At 40.9% G+C, this 27,897-nt stretch overlaps 1 protein-coding gene across 8 annotated transcripts; it reads left to right on the top strand.

The window, feature by feature from the left end:
- On the top strand, nucleotides 1-27,828 carry ROPN1 (rhophilin associated tail protein 1). 8 transcript variants are annotated; one of them, XM_019448616.2, is made up of 7 exons: nucleotides 4-165; nucleotides 6,180-6,300; nucleotides 15,748-15,875; nucleotides 19,548-19,665; nucleotides 20,968-21,129; nucleotides 26,962-27,137; nucleotides 27,627-27,828. In XM_019448616.2, the coding sequence occupies exons 3-7, from the start codon at nucleotides 15,760-15,762 to the stop codon at nucleotides 27,691-27,693; spliced, it is 639 nt and encodes a 212-aa protein (XP_019304161.1). In that variant the 5' UTR covers nucleotides 4-165; nucleotides 6,180-6,300; nucleotides 15,748-15,759; the 3' UTR covers nucleotides 27,694-27,828. The 8 variants fall into 8 exon arrangements, with proteins under 8 accessions (XP_019304164.1, XP_019304163.1, XP_019304160.1 ...); XM_019448614.2 differs by having other exon boundaries at nucleotides 4-172; XM_019448613.2 differs by having other exon boundaries at nucleotides 4-215.
- Nucleotides 27,829-27,897: the final 69 nt, after the last annotated feature.

Here is a 27,897-nt window from a genome sequence, read left to right as displayed (position 1 = left end):
GGAAGGCGAAGCGCTAACAAAGCCTGGTCCCGCCCCACCTCTCCTGTCCCTTGAGGCCAAAGCTGGTACCGCCTTTCCCCGCCCAAGTTCTGCGGCTTTCCCCAGCCCCCGCCCAGGGTGTGTGGGCCTCCATCTGTCCTCACATCTCCTTCCGCCTGAGGCCAGGTGCGAGGTGAGGCCTCGTCCCCGACAGCCCGTTTGAGAACTAGCCTCAGGTAGCAACCCCTAGGGGAAGAAGAGGGAGGGAAGCGCCCCAAGCGCCCCGAGGGCTGTGCGGGTCTGAGGGAAGAGTCCTGCCCTTGGGCTCACCTGGATTCTGAATCCCTCCTTGTTCACCGAGCAAGAGGAGGGGGCTGTGATCTTTAAGAGAATATGATCTTGGGAGATTACTGCTCTGTACCCAAGCTATGTGTATATTTTGTACCCAGGGCTACTATTTTATGATTTCTTACACAGACGATGGTGATTTGAAAACCGAACGGAATCTAGGATCAGAGACCCCTACTGACTAGCCAAACCACTTTTTTTTTTTTTTCCTACCTGTGGGGGGATTGTCATGAGGATTAGTGGACATGAGTAGCACTATAAAAAACTGCTATCAATCATTCATTTTCCTAATGTCTATTGATCAGTGACTATATTCTAGGCTAGGCTATTCCTATAGTGAGCAGAAACTGTCCCTACCTTCAAGTATATAGTCTAATGGGGGTGGCAGATGTTCATTAAAAATCGCACAAATAATGTAATTAGAGCTGAGACGAGTGCTGCCCAGGAGAGAGGCAGGTAAGTGGTGCTCTGAGAAGGTGTAATGGAACTGACCTGAGATCTAAGAACCTGTGAAAAAGTGGGGAGTTAATTCCAAGCAAGGGGAACCATGTGTCCCAAACCCACTACCTTCTATTCCAAGCCCTGACTAGTGTATACGATTGCCTGGTCCTTGTTTCCAAGAGCTGTTCGTAGAAACTGCCTCTGAGATTCTGGTGTCTGGAGCCTTTCATTCATGTAACTGTGGCCTTTCGTTAATAGAATTGAAGCTCTACTTAGCCCACACCAATAAAACCAAATGAGCAATTCCAGAAACAAATCTATATTCCACGTTTGATAAGTCCTATATTCTTCAGCACCCAGCACATATGTGTTGACCTGCCATTGCACACTGGGTGTCATGTATGCTTCAGAAAAAAAGGAAACCCATTGAATTTTAGAGTTGTGGGGCCTGGAATAAATAATTGAGTAAGGTCTACCATACTGAGAGCTTTAGGAGTGGAAAAGAACTTTGTAGAACGTTAGAATCATGGAACATTAAGATAGAATGGACCTTTCCTCACTTATCTGATGTGAACAAATGGTCTCTATTGCTCAAAGGCAGAAAAGTTGGGCTTTGGTGCCTCTTCAACCTGAGGAGACTATGATTCTAAGTCTCTGTGGCTCAAAAGTACATGGAAGTCCTGAGAGTCAAATGAAACATGGAAGGAGAATTTGACCTGCCCCTCCTTCAGTGTCCTCCATTTCTACTACCATCTACCCAGTCACGCACACTTGAAAAGTGGGGTCACCCTATACTCTTCTCTCCTCCTCCTCCTACACTGGTTCCCAAGTCCTTAACTTCTGCCTCTCTTATCCCTCCCCATTGTAACTGCTAAAAGGCAATGATGCTCTCAAGAGTTGTTGCTAAATGTGCCACCATATTCTTTTAACCAACCTCCCTGCCTGGAGCTTCACTCCACTTCCTTCAGCCCATCTACACAGCTGTTGATCCTTCAATATGTGTTTCAGAGTCCAAGAAAGAGTAAGAAATCATATACAAATTTAACAGCGTTCAACATTAAGAGTTTTTAGCTATAATGGGATTGGACTAATGGAAGATTGGCTAGTTAAGATGTAAGGAGAGATCTGAAGTATACAGTAATCACAAATATAAGGAGCAACCGCTACCCTCGAGATAGATTGCCCAAGAAAGAGCTGACCTCCCAAGAGCTTGTCAAAGAGAGTGTGGCCACAACTCACTGAATGGTAGAAAAATTGATGAGGTGCCAGACAGGCAAAAATCCACAGTCTAGGACACTGAAGAAGTCATTTACGAAAAGAATATGACCATGGGTGAATATTGTTCTCTGCCCAAACTTAGTGGGAGCACTCTACTACAAAGCTTCCGAAGAGAGGTGCCAGGGGAAGCTGCTAGGCATTGGGCCCTGCTAGCTGCCATGCATTGTGGCAGTCAGACATGCATGAGATCACATCCTGTAGGAACCAGAGGCTGGAGAAGCTGTGCACTACAGGATTGCATCACTGGAGAAACTTCATGCTCCTGACGCCTAGCAAGTGGAGCATATGGAAACTGCAAGAGAAACACTTTCTTCCTCCAGTATCCCTCCAGTGTCAAACTCTACCAGCAGAGTTTGACACGGCAGATAACAAAGGAAAAATATTTAAAGAACCCGGTTCAGTTTTTGCTGAGAAGCAATGGAGGGTGAATTTGGAGCTGAGAGGCAATAAATTGGTAACAGGCATACCAAACTAACACCCAAATCTGATTGTGTGACCCTAGTGCTTAAATCCTCTAGTGTCTCTCTATTGCCTTCAAGATAAAGTTCTAAAGCCTTAGCAAAGCTTACCAGGCCTTTTATATTCTGTACTTGGTCTATAGTTCCAGGCCTAGACGCAACCACTCCACCTCTGCCCACCCTAATCCTCCATAATTACTCACAGTTCCCTTAATTCACTACATTCTCTGATACTTCCATACCTTTGTCTAAGGAGTCCTAGCCATTAAAAAAAAAAAAAAAATCCTTCCTTGCTCTTATCAGTAAATAGGTGCTTACTGAGTATCTACTCTATACCTGGCACTATCGTGGGAATTGACAATACAACAATGAACAAACCAGGCTTCCGAAGTCTCTGTTCAAATGCCATTACTCTTTAGGAAGAATTTTCTGATGACTTTCTCCTACCTGTAAATGTTAGATGTCTTACCTAGAAGATTCTGTTTTCCTATATCTAGTGCAGACTTTTTAACACTTATCATACCCTATTTTAGTCACTTATTTTCCTAACAATCTCTTCTACTGCCCATGAGCTCTCTGAGGGCAGGGTGTATGACTCATTTATTTCTGTATCGCAGTATTCAGCACTAGTCCTGATCCATAAAGTTTCATTGGATTATTAGCTCAGGATCACATAATCAGTCAAATACAGGCCTAGGACAAGAATCCTTGTCTCCTGTCTAATAGCCGAGAATGCCTCTTCACTAGAGCTTTCTCTGCTCTATGGGTGTTATACCTCACCCTGCTGTGAAGGACAGTGTTTTTCTGTTGGAAAAGACAAGTGCAATGTTGAACATCATCATGAATAACAAAAGAAACAGAAAAAAAATAGATCCCTATCTTATATGGAAAACTGTGGTGCATTCCCTCAGAGCTGTCACATATTTTGAGTTTCTAAATCATAGTAATGCTATAATGAAATGGGAGATAGGGAAGACAAGGAAAAGTATGAACGTGATGTTGGGGGTATTCTGACAACTTCATTCTGAAAAAATGAAGGCTGATAAACTTATGACAGATGGTGTTAAAGTGACCCCAGTTTTGTACACCGATCCCCAAATTAGAAGACGTGTCATGCAACTTTAGAGAGCACAGTTAATGTAGCAGTCTGTAAAGGGTGTCCTGGGCTTGCGGACCGTGATATGAACCTGAGGGATTTAAAATATTAGCATGGCTAGTTTAAGATAAATCAAAAGAGATACCTGTTCACCTGTTAAATGATAAATATGTGGAACTCATAACTTCCAAGAGATGGTATTAGCATGATATATAAGCAATTTTGATAAATTTGCTGATAACAAAGCCAAAAACTACTGCTCAAAAAAATGGACAAGGTCGGGTAGGACAGCTCTTAGCAATATTGCTGTTGGCATCCAAATGCTAAATTGGCTTGACCGTGGATCAAGCCCAGGATGGAAAAAGATTCAGATTTCTGTGAAATAAAGTTGGAGAGGCAAAGCTAATTAATATGAATAAGTTGAATTGTGGAGAACTTGGAAGTCAGACATGGCATCATTTTGACAAGAAAAGAAATGAAGATCCACTAAAGATTTTTGAGAGTGATGTGATGAGTGGTTAAGACATTTTATGTGGGAAAACTAAGCCTGAGTTTCCTGCCATTGGGAAAATGATTATAATATTAGAAATTACCTACAAATAGGGTGTTGTAAAGATTAAATGAGATCATGAATGAACAATGACTGCTCTTAGGCCCTTCTTATGCTGGGCATCCTTTCATTCTTTGCAACTGGGTGTAATGTAGTTAGACAATTACCATATCACCAGGACAAAAAAATTAGGACATACTCTGACAAATAATTTTTGTTCCACTTCAACGTTCTAAAAATGTACTTTTCATGATACAAATGGGAATATCTTGGATATTTCAGTGATTTAGGGGGACAGCAAGACATAATATTTGAGACTAGGTTTGTCCTAGAGAAAATCCATAATGTGTAAGTGCATTATTTAGAGAGAGGGAGGGAGGATAGTATGGAAAGAGCAGTGACGTAGCCCCAGATTCTTGCTTCAGCTCCAACATAAAACTGTTACCTTGTGCCAATGCACTCCACCTTTTTGTACATCAGTTCTCTCATCTGTAAACGGAAAATAGTGTAAGTCAAATTGAACTCCTTCCTTTTTTTTAAAGGTGCTCCTTTTTGTTTTCTTGACAGTTTTCTAAAACTCATCAGGGACTGAAGTAGGGAATGAAAGAGAAGGAGGATAAATCAAAAATGGCCATAATGGGGGCACCTGGGTGATTTAGTTGGTTAAGCGTCTGACTTCAGCTTAGGTCATGATCTCATGGTTCCTGAGTTAGAGCCCCATGTAAGGCTCTGCACTGACAGCACAAGCCTCCTTCGGATTCTCTGTTGTCCCCTGCCTCTCTGCCCCTCCCCCACTAGTTCTCTCCCTCTTTCTCTCTCAAAAATAAACATTTTTTTAAAATGGCCATGATAGACAAGGTAACTGAGAAAGTAAGTTTCAGGTGCTTTTATGGGAAAGAGGAACTGATAGGAAAGGGTAGCTGGTAGATAGGACTGCAGTGTGGTTGAGAGTCTACAACTGGAGATTTGGGAATCATTGGGGTAGAGCTCTGGTTGCAGCCACAAAAATCAGCCTGACCTCCAGCTAGAATACAGGAGGGTGCAGCAGCTCAAGATTCCAACTGTGACAACTTTAAAAAATCTAGAGAAAATAGTTTTGAAAACATTGTAAAGACAGCAGAGGGCTTTAGAAGCAATGAGGACTAGATTGATTAAAATTCCAGGAGAGTGTGGAGCCCTTCCAAGGTGAGCTGAAGATCACAAGCCATTTTTTCCCCTGGAGCTATTTGCCAACTCTGGCTGTGGACTGAGGATTGTGCTTGACCCTTTGCAGAGAGACTATCCTGGGGGGAAAGTGAAACTGATAAGGCTTTTGTTAGTCAAACACCAGTGGCACAACAGACTAGAAACTTTAGTTTTTACATGTCTGGTATATAATTTAAAAAGTACTGGGTATGCAAAGAAGCATGAAAATGTGTTTAGATACACTGAGGTAGGCAAAGGATGGCTGTGTGAATTCATTCTGACATCTCACTCAGGTAGGTAATGACTTCATGTACTGAGAGTAGGGACAGTAATAGTTGGGTGGGATGCAGCCTTGAGGGGAAAGTCGTCCACTGGAAATTAAACAAAAAATAGAATTATAGTGATGGAGAACGCACAAATCAAGCAAGGTGGAAGCAGGAGTGAAGCAGTTCCAGAGTAGAAGTGAGGCATGGTTGGAGTGTAATGCACTCACTGATATTGTAAAGATTATCATGCTGTTACTGCTTTATAAAATAAGAATAGATTAGTAATAGATTAGAACTTTTCTGTTCTTTCAAATGCACTCAGCTGATCTCAATCTTAGAATCACATGGCCATCTTAAAATTTGTTCGTGCTATGGTGTTTTATAAGTGTCAGAAATCTTAAAGACCCCTCCTCTAACAACCCAGCAAGCAACGTCAATTCTCATGAGGGAATCCCAGCTCCTATTTATAAAACTAGTGTAAGGTTACACTGCCTTAGAATGCTTCCTCAGTAAGGGAGGTTCTGCCAGTGATTAGCCAGATGTTCCTACTTTCTTCCCTTGGCTCCTGTTTTCTTTAGAAAGTCCCAGGTGTCTTTGGCCCATGGAATATTCTGTGAATTCTATTTCCCTGCAATCAAAAGAAATCTATCCACTTTGCTAATTTGTCCCAAACTTTCTTGCTGGCTTCTAATACTCTAGGTGAGTAATTTAAACTAGGAGCTAATTTTTCCTTTAACAACCACTATTTTTACAGTTTGTTTTCTAATGGACATTCTTTTTAAGTTATAGAAATCTCAGGTTTTACTAGAAATCAATTGCAATAGTTACCAGAATTTCTTCTGTAACACATAATCTTAAAACATTGAAACTTAAACATTGAAAGAAAACTTAAAAGTTTTTCTACAGAAGTGCTTGCACTTCCTCAACCTTTTTCAAGTGACAGCACACAAAGAAATAAATGGAAGGCACACACTGAGGTAAACTGGAGGGTACTGGGAGGTTTTTATGGAGCTTATACAAAAATTCAGTGCATTTTTGTATTTACACAAATATGTAATTACATAACTATAATAAACATTTTGTATTTACATAAATATGTAATTACATAACTATAATAAAAAGTAAAATACAAAGTAACAGTAAAGATATAACTGTTTAATTTGAATAAAACTCCCAAATAAACATTTGAAAACTTTATAAAGAGAAGTCAAGTTTGTTTTCTTATCATGAGTTTGCTTTATATCAAGTTTTGTGTTGAAATGAATACATGAGGTTCCTGACAAAAATCTTTTAATGATGTTTTCTTTGAATTCTTACAGTTAACATCAGTGGAAAAGTTTGCTTCACATATGACTTTTAGCAAATAGTAGAAGGGTATTTATTGATTTTTCTGCAGTTGACAGAAACTCCTTTCTCACTCTTTACCAGAACCTGGATCGTTTACCTTCTTTCTTTTTTTCATTGAAATTCTCATGATAACATGAATAGATTTCTAATGCACTTGAACTTTTTCATATCATTTATTTCCAAATAATGTGACACTTAACAGATGTTTTGCTGCTAGTCTCTTTAGGATTGAAGCTAGAGTATCAGTATCATGTAACTTCACATTTCCTTTCAATCTGCAAGGATTGTTAGTATACTTATTTTCAGACACTCCTTGAGATTTTGATTAAATTCATTCTGGTGCTCAAAAATGTCAAGCAGGCCAGTTTTCTGAAGACAATAATCTCTCTTCAACAACTCTGCAGCAAAGATCATTGACTTTTTTTTTTTTTCCAATTTTTCTTTTAGCTCCTAATCTCCAGAGAAAAAGCTTTTCCTTTGATAGTTACCTTGGTAGGAAACAGCAGTTTCTTCACATAAGCTGAAAACAGACGGAACCAGAATGGCTTGGATTTTATTAGTAACATACTTTAATGTGGAATTCACATTTACAGGGGAAGTATAGACAAGAGCTCATTGTGAACAAAATAATGTCTTACTTGCATTACAGGCACGGAGAACATGGAGAGCAGATAGAGTGTAAAGCCTGCCCACCTTCCTGTCATCACAGATTTCCCACCGGTATAGGAACGGCTGTGCTTGCATAATCTAGAACATCTGATTTGTTTTAAAGTACTTAGTTACTACTCCATGTACATCGCCCTGAGTAGTTTTGGTACTTTTTGGCAAAACAATACTTTTCCAAGCATTCCTCTCCAGGGATTCTAACTAGTGCTATTAACTGAATGCAGTTACTTAACAACTGCAGATTCACCACTCTGCAAGGAAATGCTTTGATTCATTAGTCTTGTACAGAATGTCATCAATGAATCTTCTAATAGTATTATTCCAGAATAGCATTTATATCTTTCCTTGGCTTCATTTGATCCCAAACATGTGGTCATTTCCCAGGCAGGTTGGTAAAATGAGTAATTCTACAACTGTGAGAGACACGTTGGCTTTATTTCTTAATTATGGGACCTTTTATTTAGCATCTTGGATCCAATCTGATGTAAACTACTATTGTAAATACTGTTGTAAAGTTTCCTAAAAATAGTGGTTTTCAAAGTGTGATTTCAGGGACTTCAGAGGAGCCTTGAGACTTTGGGGAGTAGGAGTCCATGAAATTAAAACTTTTTGTAATAATATTAATACACGATATGCTTTCTTCACTCTTTTTCTTAAGAGCATACAGTGTTTTTCAGAAGCTACATGATGTGTGATACTATAACAGATCGAGCACAAAGCAGATATGAGAATCTGGCTATCGTCCATTAAGCCAGACATGAAGAGATTTGCAAAAAATGTAAAACAATGCCACTCTTCTCACTATGGGGTTTTTTGTTTGTGGAAGGTATAGTTATTTTTCATTAAAATGTTACTTACGTTGATATGTAAAGGGTTTATTTTTATTCTAAAACTAATATTTAAATTTTTTGTTTTAATTTCTAAAATGATAAATATTGATAGATAAAACCCATATTAACAAAAGCTCTTTGGGGTCCTCAGTAACTTTTAAGGGATCCTGAGACCAGAGACTTTAAGAATTGGTCTCTTAAGATATTGTCTGGGTAATGTATTTTCTGCTAAGTCCCTGGCATAATTTGTCTGGCACCATTTTCTTCATTTGATAACTTTTCCATGAAAATAAGATACTTAGATAGACGAAAAATGATCAGGGTAAAAACAAATCTAAATTTTATTTTATTTTTTTTTTTTTAATTTTTTTTTTTTCAACGTTTATTTTATTTTTGGGACAGAGAGAGACAGAGCATGAACGGGGGAGGGACAGAGAGAGAGGGAGACACAGAATCGGAAACAGGCTCCAGGCTCTGAGCCATCAGCCCAGAGCCCGACGCGGGGCTCGAACTCACGGACCGTGAGATCGTGACCTGGCTGAAGTCGGACGCTTAACCGACTGCGCCACCCAGGCGCCCCAATCTAAATTTTAAATAACACTAAAAATAATAGATATTAGGGGCTCCTGAGTGGCTCAGTCAGTTGCGCATCACACTCTTGATTTTGGCTCAGATCATGATCCCAGGGTCGTGGAATCCAGCCCCGTGTTGGGCTCTGCCCTGGGTGTGGAGCCAGCTTAAGAGTCTCTCTCTCTTCCTCTGCCCCTCTCCCCTGCTCATGCTCTCTCTCTCTAAAATTAAAAAAAAAAAAATAGTAATAGGTATAAATAAAAATGATTAATATTTAATTTTAAATTTTACTTTATGGTAGGAAAATAAAAAATATATTTCAAGTATTAAGGCGACTACAAGTCTTTTGACCATAACAAATCAATTTGCAAAGAAAATAAGGTCCATTTTCTTATAAGTATTTTTAAATAAATCACAAAATTTTTTAAAACTGAGCATTTGATAAGTAAAGTGGGAATTTTGAAAATACTATTATTTAATAATCAGAGTGTTAGATTTCTAAAAATATAAACGATTACTTATAATCAAATGGAGTTAAAATAGTTTGAAAACTATTTTTTGTAAGATATTAAAAAGGTTCAAACCCCTCAACTAAACAAATTATTTTCCATTATTATTTGTTTTTATAAATATTGTTTTTTATTTCTATAACAAATGTCATTATAAAATTTCATTATCAGATTTTGAATATTTTACATCAAAAGCCAAGAATAAATAACTATACAAATCAAGTCAAAATTTCAAAAAATGAATAAGTGATGATGATAATGATGAGCCATATGTACCTTCTTTGTTGGGGAAAAAAATGTGAAAAATAAGAGCAAATTAAATCAAAGGAAGACCTAAGTATTTGAAACATATGCACAAACGATTATCACTAATAACAAATACATTACAATTAAGCAATGTTTATCAGACTTATGGAGATGCTTCTAACATGATGGTTAAAGTGGAAAACCCTATACAATCATCTCCTCTGGCAGGTGCTGCACATAAAACCTTAAGCACAAAAACAATAATTACTGGAATATGGAAGTTTACTGACTGAGCCAAACAGTATCCACATATAATTTCAACCATTATAAGTAGGTGAATGGTTGTAAAATGGTTGTAAATTTTGTATCACTATAAAAAGTTTACAACCATCGATCTCTCCTGGAGACACCTGTAGCCCATTCAGCTTTGGCCACTTGTGGAAAACTCAGCTATAGAGATCTGTAAAAGATAGAATGGGGTGAAATGGTAAAATGTGTATTACAATACTATCTGATGATTCTCAAGTTTTCTAGGAAGGCCTATGGCATAGTAGGACGCAAGATGAACCTTAGGGGTGTGTAGAGTTTGAATAGATGGAAAAAAAGAGAGCACTTCAAGTAAGCCAGCCAGAATTAGCAAGATACTGAGGAAAATAGAAAAGCAAGATAGAGTTCTACTAACAATGGATGAACAAGTGCTAACCTTCAGATATATAATCTCTTGGAAATATGCCAGAGTAGACTACGTGTTGGAAATTTGTGTTGGTAAACATTAGTAGAAAAATTCTAGTTTAAAATTGTGTATAAATCATAGAGAACCTTGAAAGTCAGGATATGATTGCCATTTTGTGAGCAGGGCTCTCTGACCTATTAACAGCAGCGTAGAATATAGATGTGGACATGCTGGACACACAGACTAGACCAGAGAATGACCTGAGACAGGGATGCCAGTTAGGAAGTACACAGCGGGTGGTGAGGGGCTGAACCAGAATAAAAGGAGTAGAAATAGAGAGCAAGGGAAGATTTGGAGACATATTTCAGAGGAAGCATCAATGGGATTTAGTGAGAGATTTTTGAAAAATCTGGTCTGATAATTTCTGTATTTTAATGGCTACACTTAAGACCATTTCTTTTTATTGTGATTACGGATATACTGTATATGGATTCTTTGCTATCATGTCGTTTATCCTTTATCCATTTTTCCTATGCTTTCTTCATTCCATTCTTGCCTTCTTGTGGGTTGATGAAGCTTCTCCCCAGGGCTTGGAGGTCAAATGACTGAGAAAATAGTGGCATGATGTTCAGAAACAAATTTAGGAATGGGACTTAGTTGGGAGATGGAGAGTGACTTTTAGTAGAGATGTGTCCTGGAGATAGTAGGAAGTGAGGTCAGGGATGGACAGACAAGTATAATCAATGCCATTTTGTGGTAGATGGAGCCATGAGAGGATGTGAGTTCTCCAAGAAGGACAGAAAGACAGGAGCTCAGGGTGCTGAAGACTGAGTTTTGGGAAGATTGAAAACTTGTCTGTCACCAGGAAGGAGGAAAAAAGTTATGGTGACAGAGGAGGAGTGCTGACGAAAATAGAAAGACAAGAATGGTATACGCCATCAAAGGAAGAGAAAACCTCAAGAAGGAAAGGACAGTCATGTTTAACAGGCATCTCCCACATCAGACTGTGTGTGTTCAAATCCTGCTTCTGTCTCTTAAGAGCTACATGTCCTTTCAAAAGTTTTATTTCTCCTTAGTTTCATCACCTGTGGAATGGTGATAATATAATCTACCTCATAGGGATATTTTGAGGATTAAGTGAGAATATGTATACAGAATACTTAACATAGTATCTGGCATAGACCAGAAGTTAATAGGTATAATTGATGACTTTTAAGGGAAAAATGGGGTGGTGAGAGCAGAAAGAATTGCAAGAGGTTATAAAAGGAGTAAGCATTCCGAAAAGACTGTAGATATGGAGAACTCACTAGAGATTGGCCAAAAATGGAGAGAGATCTCGGAATATTCTTAGAAGAAGCAATGGGGTAAAGGCTTTGCTTAAATTTACTCTGGAATGACCAAGGGCTGTCATTCTTACTGTTATCATGGAAGCCTGGTTAATTAGGGTTCGACCATCTTTTCATTTACATGATGCCATTTTAATCTTTAGAATAGAAATCAAACAATTGCACACCTAAAATATCCTGTCAAAATAAATACAAATAGGCAAAAGTACAGCCTCTTTGAAGGAACAGTATGGCACTTCCTGAGAAAACCAAAAATTGAATTTCCATCTGATCCAGCGACCCCACTTCTGGGTATATACCAAAAGAATTAAAAGCAGGGACTTGAACAGGTGTTTGTATACCTAGTTCATCACAGCATTACTCACAATAGCCAAAAGACAAAAACAACCCAAATGTTCAACAACAGGTTGAACACACACACACACACACACACACACACGCACAATGGAATATTAACACTCTACAACATGGATGAAACTTGAGGACATTATGCTAAGTGAAACAAGCCAAATACAAAAGAACGAATGTTGTGTGATTCTACTTATATGAAGTACCTAGGGTAGTCAAATTCATAAATAAAGAAAGTAGAATGGTGGTTGCCAGGTGTTAAGGGGAGAGGGAAATGGAGAATTATTGTATAATGGGTACGGAGTTTTAAGTTTTGGAAGATGAAAAAATCCTGGAGATGGATGGTGGTGATGGTTGCACAACAGTGTGAATGCATTTCATGCCTCTGAACCATACACTCAAAAATGGTTACAGTGGTAAATTTTGTCATGTGTGCTTAACCACAATTTTATACATATATTCAGACAATATGAGAAAATAAGGCACTGCCCTTTCCTAGATAAAATGGATTGAAAAGTTATCAGAAACAAATGTAATGGTAACTTTTAAATTATGAAATATTTCATACATATAAAATAAAATGCATGACATAAATATAGGATTAAAGCTAATGAAACAAACATCTATGCAGCCACCATCCAATTTAAAATATAGACTATCACTAATGGTGTTGGTATCTCTGTTGCATCTCCCTGACGACCTTCTCTCCCTCCCCAAAAGAGGAAACTCAAAGTTGGAATCTGTGTTTGTCATCCCTTGCTATTTGTTGTAATATTATGACATATATATGTAACCCTAAACAACAGATTTCCTTTCCATCCAGCATTCACCCCTGATGGTATCTGTAGCATACTCACTGAGAACTGTGCCATCTTCTCAATGAATTGAAGCTTTTATCATTATGAGCTGACCCTCCTTGTTCCTAATAATGCATTTTGCCTTTAAGTTTCCTGTCTGGTATGAACATTTCTTTTGGTTTTATTTGCCTATTTATCCATGTAGCCTCTCACCTTCAGTTGTTTTGTGTCCTTATGTCTTTTCAGATGTGCCCAAATTTGGATTTTTGAAAAATCTGGTCTGATAATTTTAATGGCCACACTTAAGGCCATTTCTTTTTGTTTTGATTATGGATATACTGTATATGGGTTCTTTTCTATCATGTTGTTTACCCGTTTTTCCTATGCTTTCCCTACTCCTTTCTCGGCTTCTTGTGGGTTGATCAAGTTGTTTTGTTGCTATTGTTTTGGTTTTTTTTTTAATTTTTTTTAATGTTTATTCTCGAGAGAGAGACAGACAGAGACAGAGTACAAGTGGGGGAGGGGCAGAGAGCGAGGGAGACACAGAATCCGAAGCAGGCTCCAGGCTCTGAACTGTCAGTGCAGAGCCTGATGCGGGGCTGCAACTCACAAACTGTGAGGTCATGACCTGAGCCGAAGTCTGATGCTCAACCTACTAAGCCACCCAGGCGCCCCATTGTTGCTATTGTTTTTAATTCCTTTTCTCCTTTCTACTAGTTTGGTGTTTATATTATTTTCATAGTAATTACTCTTGAAATGTTGCTATGCATACTTGAGTTTTTACAAAGTCTAAAATTAATCAAATCTTTCTACTCTTCCAAATAAAAGAACATACAGTGAATGATAATGGAGTACTACCAACCTGAGGCCACTTTAGCTTCTTGTCTTGGGACTTCCCAACAGGGTTGGAGGTATAAATCTACAACTAATGAAACAGGGCGCTGTCGAAAAAAACCACCAGACGCCGAATAGAAGTGAGGCAAGATTTTATTCACAGCCGGGCCAAACCTGATCTCCTGATCTTAAGGAGAAAAGTGCAGAGAATGGCCATGAACAAAGGTAGCAGTGAGCTTATATGGATTTTAGCAAGTCAGAATACATCATTATTTAGTTAACCAATTACAATTTACAACATTTCATGGTAACCAATTATATTGTGACACACAGACATTAGTTTTGGCGGGAACCTATCAATTTAAAGTTCTTTGTCTTAAGAGGGTTTAAAATGACCAATCATAGTTAGACACCTAAGATACCGTGGGGCAGTGAGTTCGTGACTTTTTACATGTTGGTCTTGCCTAGGCCAGATCTTGGTAGAAGGGGTGGGGGAGCGTTTTGCAACCTAAGTTATCTATTTAGCAAGCCGGTGAAGTTACAGAAGCGAGATAGGGTGGTTAGTAATTTCCAATAACCCTAATAGGGAACTACAAAAGCTTTTATCTCAATTATTCATGAAAGGTGAGGTTAAGCCGAACTTACATACAATAAGCTTTCTGCTATCTTATAAGTTGACCTATTACACTAAGACCTAGTTTGTGGCAACAAACTGGTGGGAGACTAGCTTGCCCCCAACTGGAAGCAACAATGGAGACACATTTCAGTGTTTCCCGCCCCCTGCCAGCCGGCAGACTATTTCCACAGTTTATGTTGAGGGTGTGTGAACTTGGGAGGGTATCAGGTTTGTGGGGTGGGCGTAAGATAGTCCTTTGGTTCAGTTGTTCACTTTTTGTGGGCCTAAGACCTGATTTGTTTGCAACTTGCCTGGTCATTTGTCCGAGAGTTTCAAGTTTTGGGCATCTACATTTGCATCTTACCTTCTTCATTTGCTTACCAGTTTGGTTTCTGCTTTACTCATTTTATTTGGCACTTGAGGATATCCCTTGCTTTCTTCCATGTCAGCAAGGCAATCTGAAAGGTGTGTTTTCTGGGATTTGTCCAACATGTATGTGTTTTGAAGGGGCGGGGGGCTTTGTTTTGCTTTTTCTTTTTAAAGGTTTATTTATGTAAGTAATCTTTACACCCAACGTGGGGCTCAAACTCACCGCCCTGAGATCATGAGTTGCAAGTTCCTCCAACTGAGCCAGCCAGGCACCCAATGTGGGACTTTTTGGATTATCTTGTCTCTTTTTCTCTGCTAACAGCAGACAAAATCTTTTAATCTGCTGTTTGTGTACCATCTATGGATTTTTATGTTTTGTTTCAATTTGTCCTGGAACTTTTTGAATGAAATGTACAAGTTTTGTCTTTTACAATTAGAAAAGATAAATACATGCAGATGTAGGGAGAGATGTTCACCAGAGAGCTGTTTAATGATTATTTTTATTTGGAAATAGCCTAGTATCAAATAATATTCACAGAGTAAATTTTGCTACAACTTATCCTGCCATAAGAGTTGTATGTGTGTGACGTGGAAGATGTTCATGATATGCTGTTGTGCACGACCCCATTTTTATTTATACAAACATACATGTATTTATATTGAAAACATTCTGGAAGATGTCCAATATTTTGGGGTGACATCATTAGGGGATATTTTTGCTTACTTCTTGCTGACCTTTACTTTTTAAATGAAGACGAATTGTGCGGTTTTTAAGTAGAGGACGTAATTATTTACAAGAACACAAAGCAGCGGTTAGTAGCCCATTTTCTAACTTCGGAGTTGTGTAACAATGGAATGTATATACCTTGTGGGGTACTGAACTCCCCAGGATGGAGAATATCAAACAGAAGCTGGGTGACCTCTGGTCCAGGATTCCTGTCATTTTATGATTCAAAGATTCTCAATTAATTTATTTATCTTTCCCCTGCCATTAGGTCAACCAATCAATGCCTCAGACAGATAAGCAAATATGCATCCCCCCGGAGCTGCCGGAATTGCTGAAGCAATTCACCAAAGCCGCCATTCGGACCCAGCCACAGGATCTCATCCAGTGGGCGGCTGAGTACGTACTCCTTCTCACCTCAGCCCCAGGTTCCCATTGGAGGTGGAGGAGGGGTGGTCGTCCGGAAAACTGAGGAGGGTGTCAGGACTGCAGACTGGGAATCAGGACTGATTAGCATAATCTTTGTGATGTTCAGCTCTCGAATTGCTTTGATGCTTTAAAATCCACACCGCAAGAAAACACACCGGGCCGGGGTGGGTTGCCCTCCCCTAAGCGACCCAGACTGAGCGACAGGCCGCCAGAGCACTCGGCCAAGTGTCCTGGGGCGATCAGCAGGAGTAGAGTCCCACAGCTCGGCGGCACACGTCCCAGGGCGGTCCCTGCACCCCTCCCCCGTCCCAGAGGACACAGGCGCCTGGAGCCCCGCAGCAGCCGCGCCCGCAGTCAGTCTCTGGTCTAAACCAGGGCCGGGTCTCTGGTCTCACCACTAGAGAGCAGCAACGCGCCTCGGGGAGCGAGGCGATGTGGCCGCAGGCCGGGCAGCGCGCGCTCAGTCCACGCTGGTCCACCTCTGCGGTTGCGCTTTCTTGAGACCCGTTCCTCTGCGGCCGTTCAGCCCCGTTCTTGCCCCACAGACATTCTGTACCTTGTCTTCGGGGAAATCGTTATTTTCTTTAGTGTTTCTCGGAGCTAATTTGTTCCCTCAACATGAAGATGTCCACCCAGTGCACGCTGCACTGAGGAGCAAGGAGGCAAAACGGGGTGCCGAGGGCCGGAGGAGCGCGGGCCTGGCTGAAAACACCGTGCCTCTAGCTCAGGGCCCGTTTTCGGGAGCGACCCCCGGAGGCTGCTGGGTGGAAGGAGCTCACGCCGCGGTAGCCAGCCGCTGGCCCGGATTGCAACAGCCTTGCGCAGAAAGCCTCTCAGCTATGGAATTGCTTCTTAGACAGACATGCCATCTCGAAACTGGGGATCTGGGGCTTGAGGCAGGGGGTGGGAGCTTACCAGACCTCCTGGACCATTTTCAGGCTAGTTTTACTGCTTAATGCTGACCTCCTCAGCAGCGTTTCAGGAGGAAAAGGGGAGTCAGAGAGGCTTGTGGAGCCTCGCCGGTCGGCTGGGGGAAGGGAGAAAGTCTTCAGCATGAGGCGTACTGAGCAGGTGGGAAGATGTGGGCACCTCGAGAAGGCGCACAGTGGTATCTGAGTGGAGCCTCAGTCTCTGAGTCGGTGCACTCCCGCTCCCGCTCCGGGTTTGGGTCAGGATGAAGCTTTCACAGATGGAAGGAAAATAAGCCAGTGGTGCTCGTAAAAGGGAACATAATGGGGTTGCTTTGCTAGTAATGAACACTGTTTAGTTTTCCATTCTAAATTTTATATATTCTCTCTCAGACTGAACTTTGGCATCAGAAGACTAATTTCTTTTGGCATACTCAGACAGACTTTGTTTTATACCATACAATAGTTTAAAGCCCCATTTTATTATGCTGCTGCTTTGTAACAAGGAAAATGACATTTCTTGCGATTGTCCCTGACATTTATGGGAGAAAACATTCCACTGTTGTAGCCAGCTTGCTCCCATTTTGTATCGTGTGCTATAAATTTTTTAAGTATCCGTGAAGAATCAGTTTCTAGTTTAACTGCAGTGAAAAAGGAGAGCGTGACCTGAGAGCACTCTCCATCTATTCAGACCTGAAAAGCACTTATCAGATGGTTTTATGTGACTTACAAGCCCATGGCACTTTAGGAACCCCATAAAGTATTTCCAAGACAAAATATGTCTTAATTTTGTGCTTAATTCATCACAAGCAAGCATCTCCCTACATATATATGTGCTCTCAATTCAGAAATCATCTCCTGGACATCAGCAGGACATAAACTTGTCTCATGGTATGTGTGACCACACGAATTGGTCATAGATGCGAATAACCCTGCAACTGTTGGTTGCAAAAGAAGCTAAATGACCCACAGGGTACTAAATCCGGGAGTATAGCCTCATTTCCACGTTCTCTAAATAACTTGGCCAGAAAGTCCAAAGACACTGCTGCTGAGTCTCACTCTATCTGCACAGTCACTTCTGTCAAATGAGGTGCCATGTTTCTGTTTCTCCCATTTATGCCACCCAAGTTTCTCTAGTCCACTCCTGTTGTCAGTCTGAACCCACGTGTACCCCAACACTGCACACTGTAAAAGGCGTCCAGACAGTATTTCTTCTGCCCTCTCTGCTGTTGACGTCTGAGGGGTACCTGGAAGGTATTGTTTTAGGCCTTGTAGCTTTAGCTCTGCATTGGTCTGTGGCATAGGGACAGGCAGTGTTTCATTCCCATCATTGTATGGCTTGACCCTAAAATGGGCTTCTACAAAATTCCCTCTGCATTCTTTTTATACTACCCGGATTTGGGGAAAAAATAGTGAAAATATTTATTCATGAAAACTAAACCAGAGAGAGGCAGAGGCATGTGATCCAGGGATAATTACTAACAAGGCTTTTGAAGGAGACAGTCCCTTCCCGACAGCATTGGTGACCCGTGTGTCAACTGCTTATGTCCATGCCTGCTGCAGGCAGCCCTTTTTATCTGAAGCCAGTTTTGAAACAGGACTCAGCATTTTTTTCACCTTGCATCAAAACAAAGTCCACGCCACAAAACATCTATGAGCAGGCAAGTTTTTATGAAAATTTTTGAGGGAAGGTAGAGAACAGTTTTACTTCACACACCCCACATAAGGTGGTCTTGACCCTCTGTGGCTTGTCTTCTCACCTGAGCCTCCCTTAGTGCCCTGCCAACCTTCTCTCCCTTCCTCCTTTAAGCCCAAGCCTCACCACCTCCAGCTGGAGACCTTTCCTGGATCACCCCTAGAGCGGCTTCCTCTCCTCCTCTTTCTTATACAGGTCACTTTAGTGCTCTTCCAGCTTTTTTCCAAGAGCCATATCCCTACATCCTACCTAATATCACCTTTTAGTATGTCAATAGCCATTTTTTCTGAAAATAAAGATTTTATGTTTGAAAGACAGTCCTCTAGGTAACTGGGATTCTTCCTCCATAAAAGAGAGAGGTGGATTTAAAATAACAGTGACCTTTTCCTCTCTATTATATATATATATATGCGTGTGTGTGTGTGTGTGGTGTTATATATACATATATACATAATGTATATAATACGTATAGTCTATGTACATATGTATGTATATGTGCATATGTGTATATACATATCCTATATAATTATATGTAGCATGTGTAATGTATATGATAGGAGAAACAAATTACTGTTATATATTATATTACATATATATTATATGCATATCTATTATATAGAACACATATATATCTCCTATTATATATGTGTGTGTGTGTGTGTGTGTGTGTGTGTGTGTGTGCGTGCACACACATGTGTATATAAAACACTTAGGAGGGGTGACTGGGGAAAAAACCCAGGCTCAAGATGCTTCAGGGAATTCCATACCAAAATTTTTATTGATCATTCCTCATCCTTAGAGAGAAGCAAATCTTTTTACTCCCTAAGTGTTCTTTATACCTTGAGGGGAAAGTAACATATTCAGGCTTTTCCTGTACATTGATGTAACGAAACAAAGTGTCTGGCATATAGAAGCTCCTAACAAATGCTCTTTCTCCATCCCCTCCCCTCAAGAAAAGGGGAAGGGGATTCTCAAAGCAGCCAGAGGCCACTGGCATATAGGATGTTCTCTCCACCCACCTAACTTTTTTTCTTGTAGTTATTTTGGGGCTATGTCTCGTGGAGAGATTCCTCCAGTGAGAGAGCGGTCTGAGCGAGTGGCTTTGTCTAACTGGGCAGAGCTTACACCTGAGCTGCTAAAGATCCTGCATTCTCGGGTAAGGGCTGCACCCCAGCATCAAGGGGGAGGATGGGCAATGCTGAGTCCAGGTGGGTAAAAACAAAAGCTCACCATCCTCTGTCCAGTCAGCTGGCCACTCAGTATCATGAAATTCACTAAAGATGCCTTGGAAGTAAATCTTCTCTTGGGGAAATAAGAATGATAATGAAATAGACTGTAAGCTGAGTTATCAGTGGAGTCATCCCAGGTTTCCCTGAAGCTGGCAGAATGTCCAGGGGCTCAATTCAATACTAATCCCTTCACCCCAGAGGAGTGCAGATCCAGAGTCCCTTGACAATGTCTGCCTTACTCATCAAGATCATAATATGATGCCAGTCACAGTTTGGAGAGGAGCGTGATTTAGTTCCCCAGTTATCTCAGGTGCAGACATAACCTAGCTTTTGGAGAAAATCCTGGCTCTCTTCACAGCCACATAATTCTGGGAACTTCCCAGTGAGTGGATGAGGAAGGTCTGACCTGACAAAGCTGCAGCTTGGCCAGTTCTCAGGCAATAATGTTTAGCACCACCAAACTCCACTTTAAAATCCAGGACAGAGATGATTGCGGTGATTCAGGATTGACAGCCAACTGCCTTGCTCCCGGAGGCTTAGCATTTCACTAGAGTGAGAGGGGCAGGGAAGGTGCAGTAGTACTTTGTTGGGGCATCTGTAGCCTTCTTACATCGTTGGCCAACAACTGGCCATTTGTTCCCTTCCTCCTCTTAACCACCAAGCACCTTATGCAACAGATGTGACAGAGATCTGACATGCCTAGGACCAAGTAATATTAGGCATCCAGACCACAGATCCCATAATATTCTTGGGAAAGTGTGAGGGTTGCATGGGAAGTCTAGTGCAAAGATGTCCATAGACCCTAGGAGCAAGAGACTTAATATCTAGTTTTTATTTCCTCACTGATCAGTGGTCTCAGACAAGTCTTCTGCCCCTTGGTGTTTCATTTTCAGGCTATCCTATCTGCCAAACTAGGGACAAACTAGGGATGAAATGGCAGACAATAAAAGCATCAGAAAAAAACAAAAATGTAATTAAGTGTATTATTTCCCTATGATTTTCACATCTAGAGTTAAAATGATTGAATTATACCTCAGCATGCTTTCCACTCCACTGAATGTTTCTCTACCCTACAAAGAGAACTGCCAGGGTCCTCCCCTGACCACCACCCCCTACCAAACCCTTTGCTGTGTGCTGGGAGAACATGGGCTTTGCTGTGCATTGTCCCTCGGGGCATCCTCTCATCCTGTCCCTCACTCTCTGTCTTGCGTCCATGCCCTGGCCTGCAGGTTGCTGGTAGACTGATCATCCATGTAGATGAGCTGGCCCAGATATGGAAGGTGCTGAGTCTCCCAACAGATCTGTTTAACAGTGTGATGAACGTGGGCCGCTTCACGGAGGAGATTGAGTGGCTGAAGTTTTTAGCCCTTGCTTGCAGTTCTCTTGGAGTTGTAAGTGAGCTTTACTGCTTTTTTGTTCCTTACGGGAAAAGCTCTGTCTGTGCCTGGAAGAGCAGTGGTTCTGCACACAGGGTCAGTCTTCTGGGCTGAGGATGAGCATACCTCTTTTGTCTACTTCTCCTCCTCTCTGAGTTAGGTCTTTCCTCTGCTCATCAGCCAGAAGCAGGGGGAAGGAGGAGAGAGGGGAAAACTGTCATCAGACCCTGGGGAGAGGTTACTAGAATGTGGATTTTGGATTATTTGTGAATTTCAGACATTGCACTCAGATTTATTTCTGTCACCACTCCACCCATATTCCTAAAGATAAACAAGAGCCAGCTGTAGATTTGCTTATACTTGGGTTTCAGATACCTAGAAGATATACCAATAGAGACTTTTAAAAAGATGTACAGCCTTATAGAAACTACTATTTGATAAGCTTAACTGTATATAAAAATCAGAGATGAGAGAGCAGGAAAGGAGATATGAGGCTATTTCCAGACTTATAGTCTTGACATCATCATGGATGCAGGATGCTCATACAAATTCATGCCTTTTCCAAATTTGACTTGATTTACAATTGGAAATGGAATGTTTCTGTTTTAAAGAAAAAGATACTGCACACAGTTCATATATATATATATATATATATATATATATATATATTTAGGTATCAGATGTGGACTCACTCTTGTTAAACACTGTTATAATAGCTTAAATGAAAATGAATCTGGGGGCACCTCGGTGGCTCACTCGGTTAAGCGTCTGACTTTGGCTCAGGTCATGATCTCGTGGTTCATGTGTTCCAGCCCTGCATCAGGCTCTGTGCTGACAGCTCAGAGCCTGGAGCCTGCTTCAGATTCTGTGTCTCCCTTTTTCTCTGCTCCTCCCCCATTTGCACTCTATCTCTGTCTCTCAAAAACGAATAAATGTTAAAAAAAATAATAAAAATAAATAAAACGAATCAGAAACATGGTTTTTTAAAAATCCCTGGAATACATGCAAGTTTGGAAGTTAATGAGAAAATCATTGCCTCCACCAAAAGCAAATGGTACACAGAGGTAGTTTGAATCAGTCAACAAATCTAAACACCATCTTATTCTTTGTTCTTGAATATGCTTGGGATATGTATCTGACATTTTTGTTTCTGACAAAAGTTACGAGAAATACTACATAGTTCAACTTTTCCTATGGGTTTCCCCTGCAACTTTCATTACAATCATTTCTTTTTTATAATTTTTTTTAATGTGTATTTTTGAGAGAGACTGAGAGACAGAGTGTGAGTGGGGGAGGAGTAGAGAGAGAGGGAGACAGAGAATCTGAAGCAGGCTCCAGGCTCTGAGCTGTCAGCACAGAGCCTGACCTGGGGCTCAAACCCACAGACTGTGAGATCACGACCTGAACTGAAGTTGGACACTTAACCAACTGAGCAACCCAGGTGCCCCATCATTATAACCATTTCTTCAGAGACAAGGTGAGGAGAGGCCATTCATTCATGGTTTTTTGTCTCATTGTCCTAATAATAACATTATATAATGAATAAATTGCTCTCCTCCGAAGAGGAGAGGAAAATGCAGCCAGAGTAGATGTTTTGCCTGTCATCACTATCACACTTCTGTGGAAATAGCCCCAAAGATTGGGGGAAATCCAGAAGGGAAAATTAAAAATTGACACATTTTATTAAATTCTCATAGGGTCACAAATGTATTCATACTACTTGCAGAAGTGTTTGGGGTGAGGAGAGGGGAACATACTGTATTTTATCTGTAGTTCGTTATTTTTTCAATGTTTATTTATTTATTTTGAGAGAGAGAGACAGAGAGGGGGGAGAGGCAGAGAGAGAAACCCAAGCAGGCCCCATACTGTCACTGTAGAGCCCAATTCGGGACTGGATCTCATGAACTGAGGGATCATGACTTGAGCCAAAACCAAGAGTTGGCCGCTTAACCGACTGAGCCACCTGGGAACCCCTGTCTGTAGTTAATTCTGATTTTCCTGGTCTACCCTACCCACAAAGGGTTGAGTAAGAAAATAAGTAGATTCGATCTAGTCCAGGAATTTTAGTCTGATGCAGTAACTGAAACAGCTTTGAGGTAAAGGCCCAGCCTCTCAGATTTCTTCACACCACCTCACTCTTCAAGATGGCAGCAAAGTGCATAATAGGGAGAGTGGCTTCAGGACTGCAAAGCCACCAAAGAAAGGGGTTCCCACATCCCTTGGTGAAGTGTGTGAGTCCTTTCCTTGTCCACATACCTCACAGGAACCAAGAGTAACTATGGAAAGCTAAATTCCATTCCTCCCTCTGCTTAGCTCACAGCGCAGCTGCTTAGGTTTACTTTGATATGTCTGCCTCCAAGCTGGGGAGGGGAAACCATGAGGGGAATCATTTTAGAAAGATGAGGAGGTTGAATTAGATGTTCCATGAAGTTCTTTCATCTCTAACATTCTGTGATTCTATTCCCCCTTCTCTGCTTCCACTGAGATACCCTCAGGCCTGGCTTTGGATAACAATGGGCTCCTCCAATACTGAGAGGTCCTGAGGTATCTGTGCCCCTCCTCATCCCAAGATCATAGAACACCTAGAGGTGAAGTCAGCCTAAAGGGCTAATCTGTAAATAAAAGGTGCTCTGTGAATCCAGGAATAGGCCCATTTTACCCATTTTTTTTCATGCTGGACTATTGCTAGGAACTTAAAAGTGGAGGTAGGAGCCATCAGTCTGGTGGAGGCTTTGCATTCTAGTTAAGTCATAAATCCTTAGAGGCAAGCCCAGGAATTTCCTCCTTCCTTTGCCAATTCACCAGCCAGCGATGATCTTGGTGCCATTTAGAAAAACCACTTCCCTCCATACAGTCTACTGGCAGGAATTTTAGATAGCAGGTACTTTCTTGAGCTCTCTGGCTCTACACTCATGATTCAAAAGACTGTGGCACGCAGACTTATATTCCTCTTCTCTCTCAGCACTCCTTCCGTTAGACTAGCATATATTACCTCCTGTTCCACTGAGACTGGTTATAGAAAAGGAAGATCATGTAATTGTATTCACTGGAAGGAAGGACATATTTTGTTAGCAAATGATTCACTTTCTGAGCCTTTCACCTCTGGGTTTGAAAATGAGTCTCAGAAGATGCTTATAAAGGCTCTCTTTATGAAGTAGAGCCCCACATGACCAAAAAAATCTTATGCAACAGAAGGCAGATCCCTGTTTATGTTAGATTTATTTAAGTTTTCCAAAAAGCTCTTGTCCAGAGAATTCTTTACCCATTCATCCATGTATTAAATCTTTAAAATATTTTAAAATCTTATGAAGACAATAGAGCTTAAAGGTTTGTGTTTGAGTGATCAGCAAAAGATACTATTTAGAGTAGAAAGCACCTGTATTAGCTTGTAGAAGCTGCCAGAACGAAGTACCACAGACTGGGTGGCTTAAACACCAGGAATTTATTGTCTCACAGTCCTGGAGGCTGGAAGTCTGAGATCAAGGTGTCTGAGGCCACTCCCCTTGGCTTGTAAATAGCCCTTGTCTCCCTGTTTCTTCATATGGCTGTCCCTCTGGGTATGCATATATCTGGTGTCTCTATGTCCTAATCTCCTCTTCTTATAAGGACAGCAGTCCTATTGGGTTAGGGCCCACTCTGATGACTTAATTTTAACTTAATTACCTCTTTAAAGGCCCCATCTCCAAATATAGTCACATTCTGAGGTCCTGGGGTTAGGGCTTCAATACATGAATTTTGGATGAACACAGTTCAGCCCTTAACAGCACCCCCACCTGGATGAGTCTGCAGAACAAAGGCAGTAGGGGATTCTTTTTTATTTTATTTATTTAAAGAGAAGCAGAGAGGATGAGCCCTGAATGGAGATCATAGAGTCCCCAAACCCCTTTGACGTCCTGTCACGTACATGTCCCTCCCTCTCCCTGACAGCCTCTTACCCAGCCTTTTGTCTGCCTGCCTCTCACCCTCCTTTCTGGAAGTGCCTGGCCCTCTGCCACATACAGCACTTCACAGGATTTCCAGGTGAGGACTCCCGAGGGCAGGGGAGAGTCAATGAAAATGGCCTACTGCAAACCAAAATTTCTTTGACATAATGTGGCTTATCATTTTAAAATTCATGTGCATTGATGCTTCTGTTTCATTTCATTGATGCAATGTTTGTAAATGCAGAGAAACAAAATGTAAATATTAAATCAATTAAAATTAATAGTTAATGCAAAAAATGTTTAAATCACTTGTCACTGTTAGGAAGATGGCCAAGTTTACTCAGCATCCCCATATACCTCCTGACATACCCATTTACACCCCTGGGTAACACACACCAGTTAAAGAACCATTATTGAGACTTACATTATATTCAGGGGGAGGAAGGGAACAGAACAGCTAATAGCAATTGCAAAGAAAGAACTGTGCTGGCCAGCCTTTGGGGAGATAGTGCAGCTGCCTTTTCTTTCACCCAGGCACACCCAGTTCACCACTCCAGACTCATTTTTCACTGATCCCTGGAAGGTGTTTAAGGATAATCTGCACATCATCTGTTTTGGTAAACCATCAAGACATATATGCTGACCTATCTTTGCTAATTCAGAACTAAACAATCCTTTCTTCGAATCACTTCTTTGCTTTATCCCATAATTTCACTTTTTCACTTGTGAAATTTATATAAACAGTAGGTTTATTTAAAGACACAGGTAAAACCTCAGTTCTGAACATGATCTTTTAAATGTTCAAGTTTCATTGTAAGCAGTGTTTGCTTCTGTACCATAAACCCTCTGGAATCCATCATCTACTTAATTTTTCCCCAGCAACAACAAGGTGAATGTTATGTCATATAAAATACTAGGTGTTTTGGGGCACCTGGGTGGCTCAGTCAGTTAAGTGCTTGACTCTTGATTATGGCGCAGGTCATGATCCCAGGGTTGTGGGATTGAGCCCTGTGTCAGGCATCATGCAGAGTGTAGAGCCTGCTTGGGATTCTCTCCCTTCCTCTCCTTCTATCTCTACCCTGCTTGCATGCATGCACACTCTCTCTCACTCTTTCTCAAAAAATAAAAAATAAATAAAATAAAATACTAGGTGTTCTGGGGCGCCTAGGTGGCTCAGTCGGTTGAGCATCCGACTTCGGCTCAGGTCATGATCTCAGAGTTCATGGTTCGAGCCCCGCATCGGGCTCTGTGCTGACAGCTTGGAGCCTGGAGCCTGCTTCTAATTCTGTGTCTCCCTCTCTCTCTCCACCTCCCCTGCTCACGCTGTCTCTGTCTCTCAAAAATAAATAAATGTAAAAAAAAAAAATACTAGGTGTTCTGATTAGATGGATCTACGTGTTTTGGAAGACGTGGTTTTAATGTTCAGTGTCACTTTTCCTGTATCCGGGACTCCTATCTTCCCAGGGACTCACCTTCTCCTCCCTCCTTGCCCCTACTGTGGCATTGTTCCACAGACTGCTGGAGCATATAAACTAGACTAATTACCTCAGCTCTTTAGAGGTAAGATTGGAGAGCAATAAGAATAATTTTAATTTTTTATAATATAAAAATTGTGAGGTTATTCTGATTAAAGTAATAAATATCGTAAAGTATTGAGCAGTTCATAAACTTAGTCCCTCGAGAGTATCCCTCCAACAAAGAAAGGAAAGGAAAAAAAGAAAGACACCCAGGATATCAATATTTTTTAGATCGAATTAAATGACATTTGGGGGTAAAAAATATTTAAGCTTTCCAGAGTATTACATCATTCTCATTTCATTTTATGAGAGCAATATTTTTGTTTTCTTTCTGGCTTCTAAACTCATCTTAGGAATTTAATTTGGAATAGTGACTTTTTTTCTCATTTTATCTTATGGCTTTATAGACCATTGCCAAAACTCTCAAGATAGTGTGCGAAGTGTTATCATCTGACCATGACTGTGGACCTCCCCGGATCCCATTTAGCACGTTCCAGTTTCTGTACACATATATTGCCGAAGTGGATGGGGAGATCTCTGCCTCACACGTCAGCCGAATGCTGAACTACATTGAACAGGAAGTGTAAGTAACTGTTACACATTGAAGGGGAAAGACTACGAATAAAACAAACATAGCAGGCCAAGATATAGGGAAGTTACTACATTATACTGCCCTGGGAACAGAGAAATGTTGTGAAGAACAAGAAATAAGGACCCAAAAGCAAAGGGGAAAGGGCAAAAAGAATGGCATAGGACAGTGATTCTGGTGAGGGGTTGGAAATGCTACTTCTCAGGCTGTTGCCTAAAATACCCAGTCACAAACTCAGGGGCAGGGCCCAGGCATCTGTGTCTTAGCAAGCCCCCCAGATGATTCTGGCTCACACTCAGGTTTGACGAGTAGGGTAGGAGTGGAGGAGGAGGAGGAGCAGGGGGCCAAGAGGTCAGAGAAAAAGAGGGTGATAAGGGCAGAAGCCACAGCAGATTTCACTTGGAGTGAGAGAGTTAATATATTGTCTTTCTTAAGATTGATTGTTAAACGAACTAACCCCAGATATATATTTTTCCCAAACAGAATTGGTCCTGATGGTTTAATCAAGGTCAACGACTTTACCGAAAACCCCAGGGTTCGGCTGGAGTAAAAGCAGTTTTGGCAATTTTAAAGGAAGATACAGAGATGATTGAGCTTCAGAATGACTGAATCCCACGTGCCATCCAATGTCAATTTTCTTGTACAACTGGTACACACTAATAAACAATTAGGCAAACATGCGAAACCAGAAATGTGTGGAATTGAGATGTAAAATTGTTGGAACAAAACACCTACATTAACAGAAGATTAGTAT

This window comes from Panthera pardus, unplaced genomic scaffold (assembly GCF_024362965.1).
Source record: "Panthera pardus isolate Hobbes unplaced genomic scaffold, ASM2436296v1 HiC_scaffold_16, whole genome shotgun sequence".
Taxonomy (NCBI): Eukaryota; Metazoa; Chordata; class Mammalia; order Carnivora; family Felidae; genus Panthera; species Panthera pardus.
Note: the sequence above shows the minus strand (reverse complement) of the source record. Positions and strands in the feature narration are given on the sequence as shown.

Coding starts and splice junctions, on each gene's coding strand:
- ROPN1 (XM_019448619.2), top strand. CDS start 15,760: ATGCCTCAGACAGATAAGCAAATATGCATCCCCCCGGAGCTGCCGGAA. Junction 19,666..20,967: donor TAAAGATCCTGCATTCTCGG/GTAAGGGCTGCA, acceptor CCTGGCCTGCAG/GTTGCTGGTAGACTGATCAT. Junction 21,130..26,961: donor CTTGCAGTTCTCTTGGAGTT/GTAAGTGAGCTT, acceptor ATGGCTTTATAG/ACCATTGCCAAAACTCTCAA.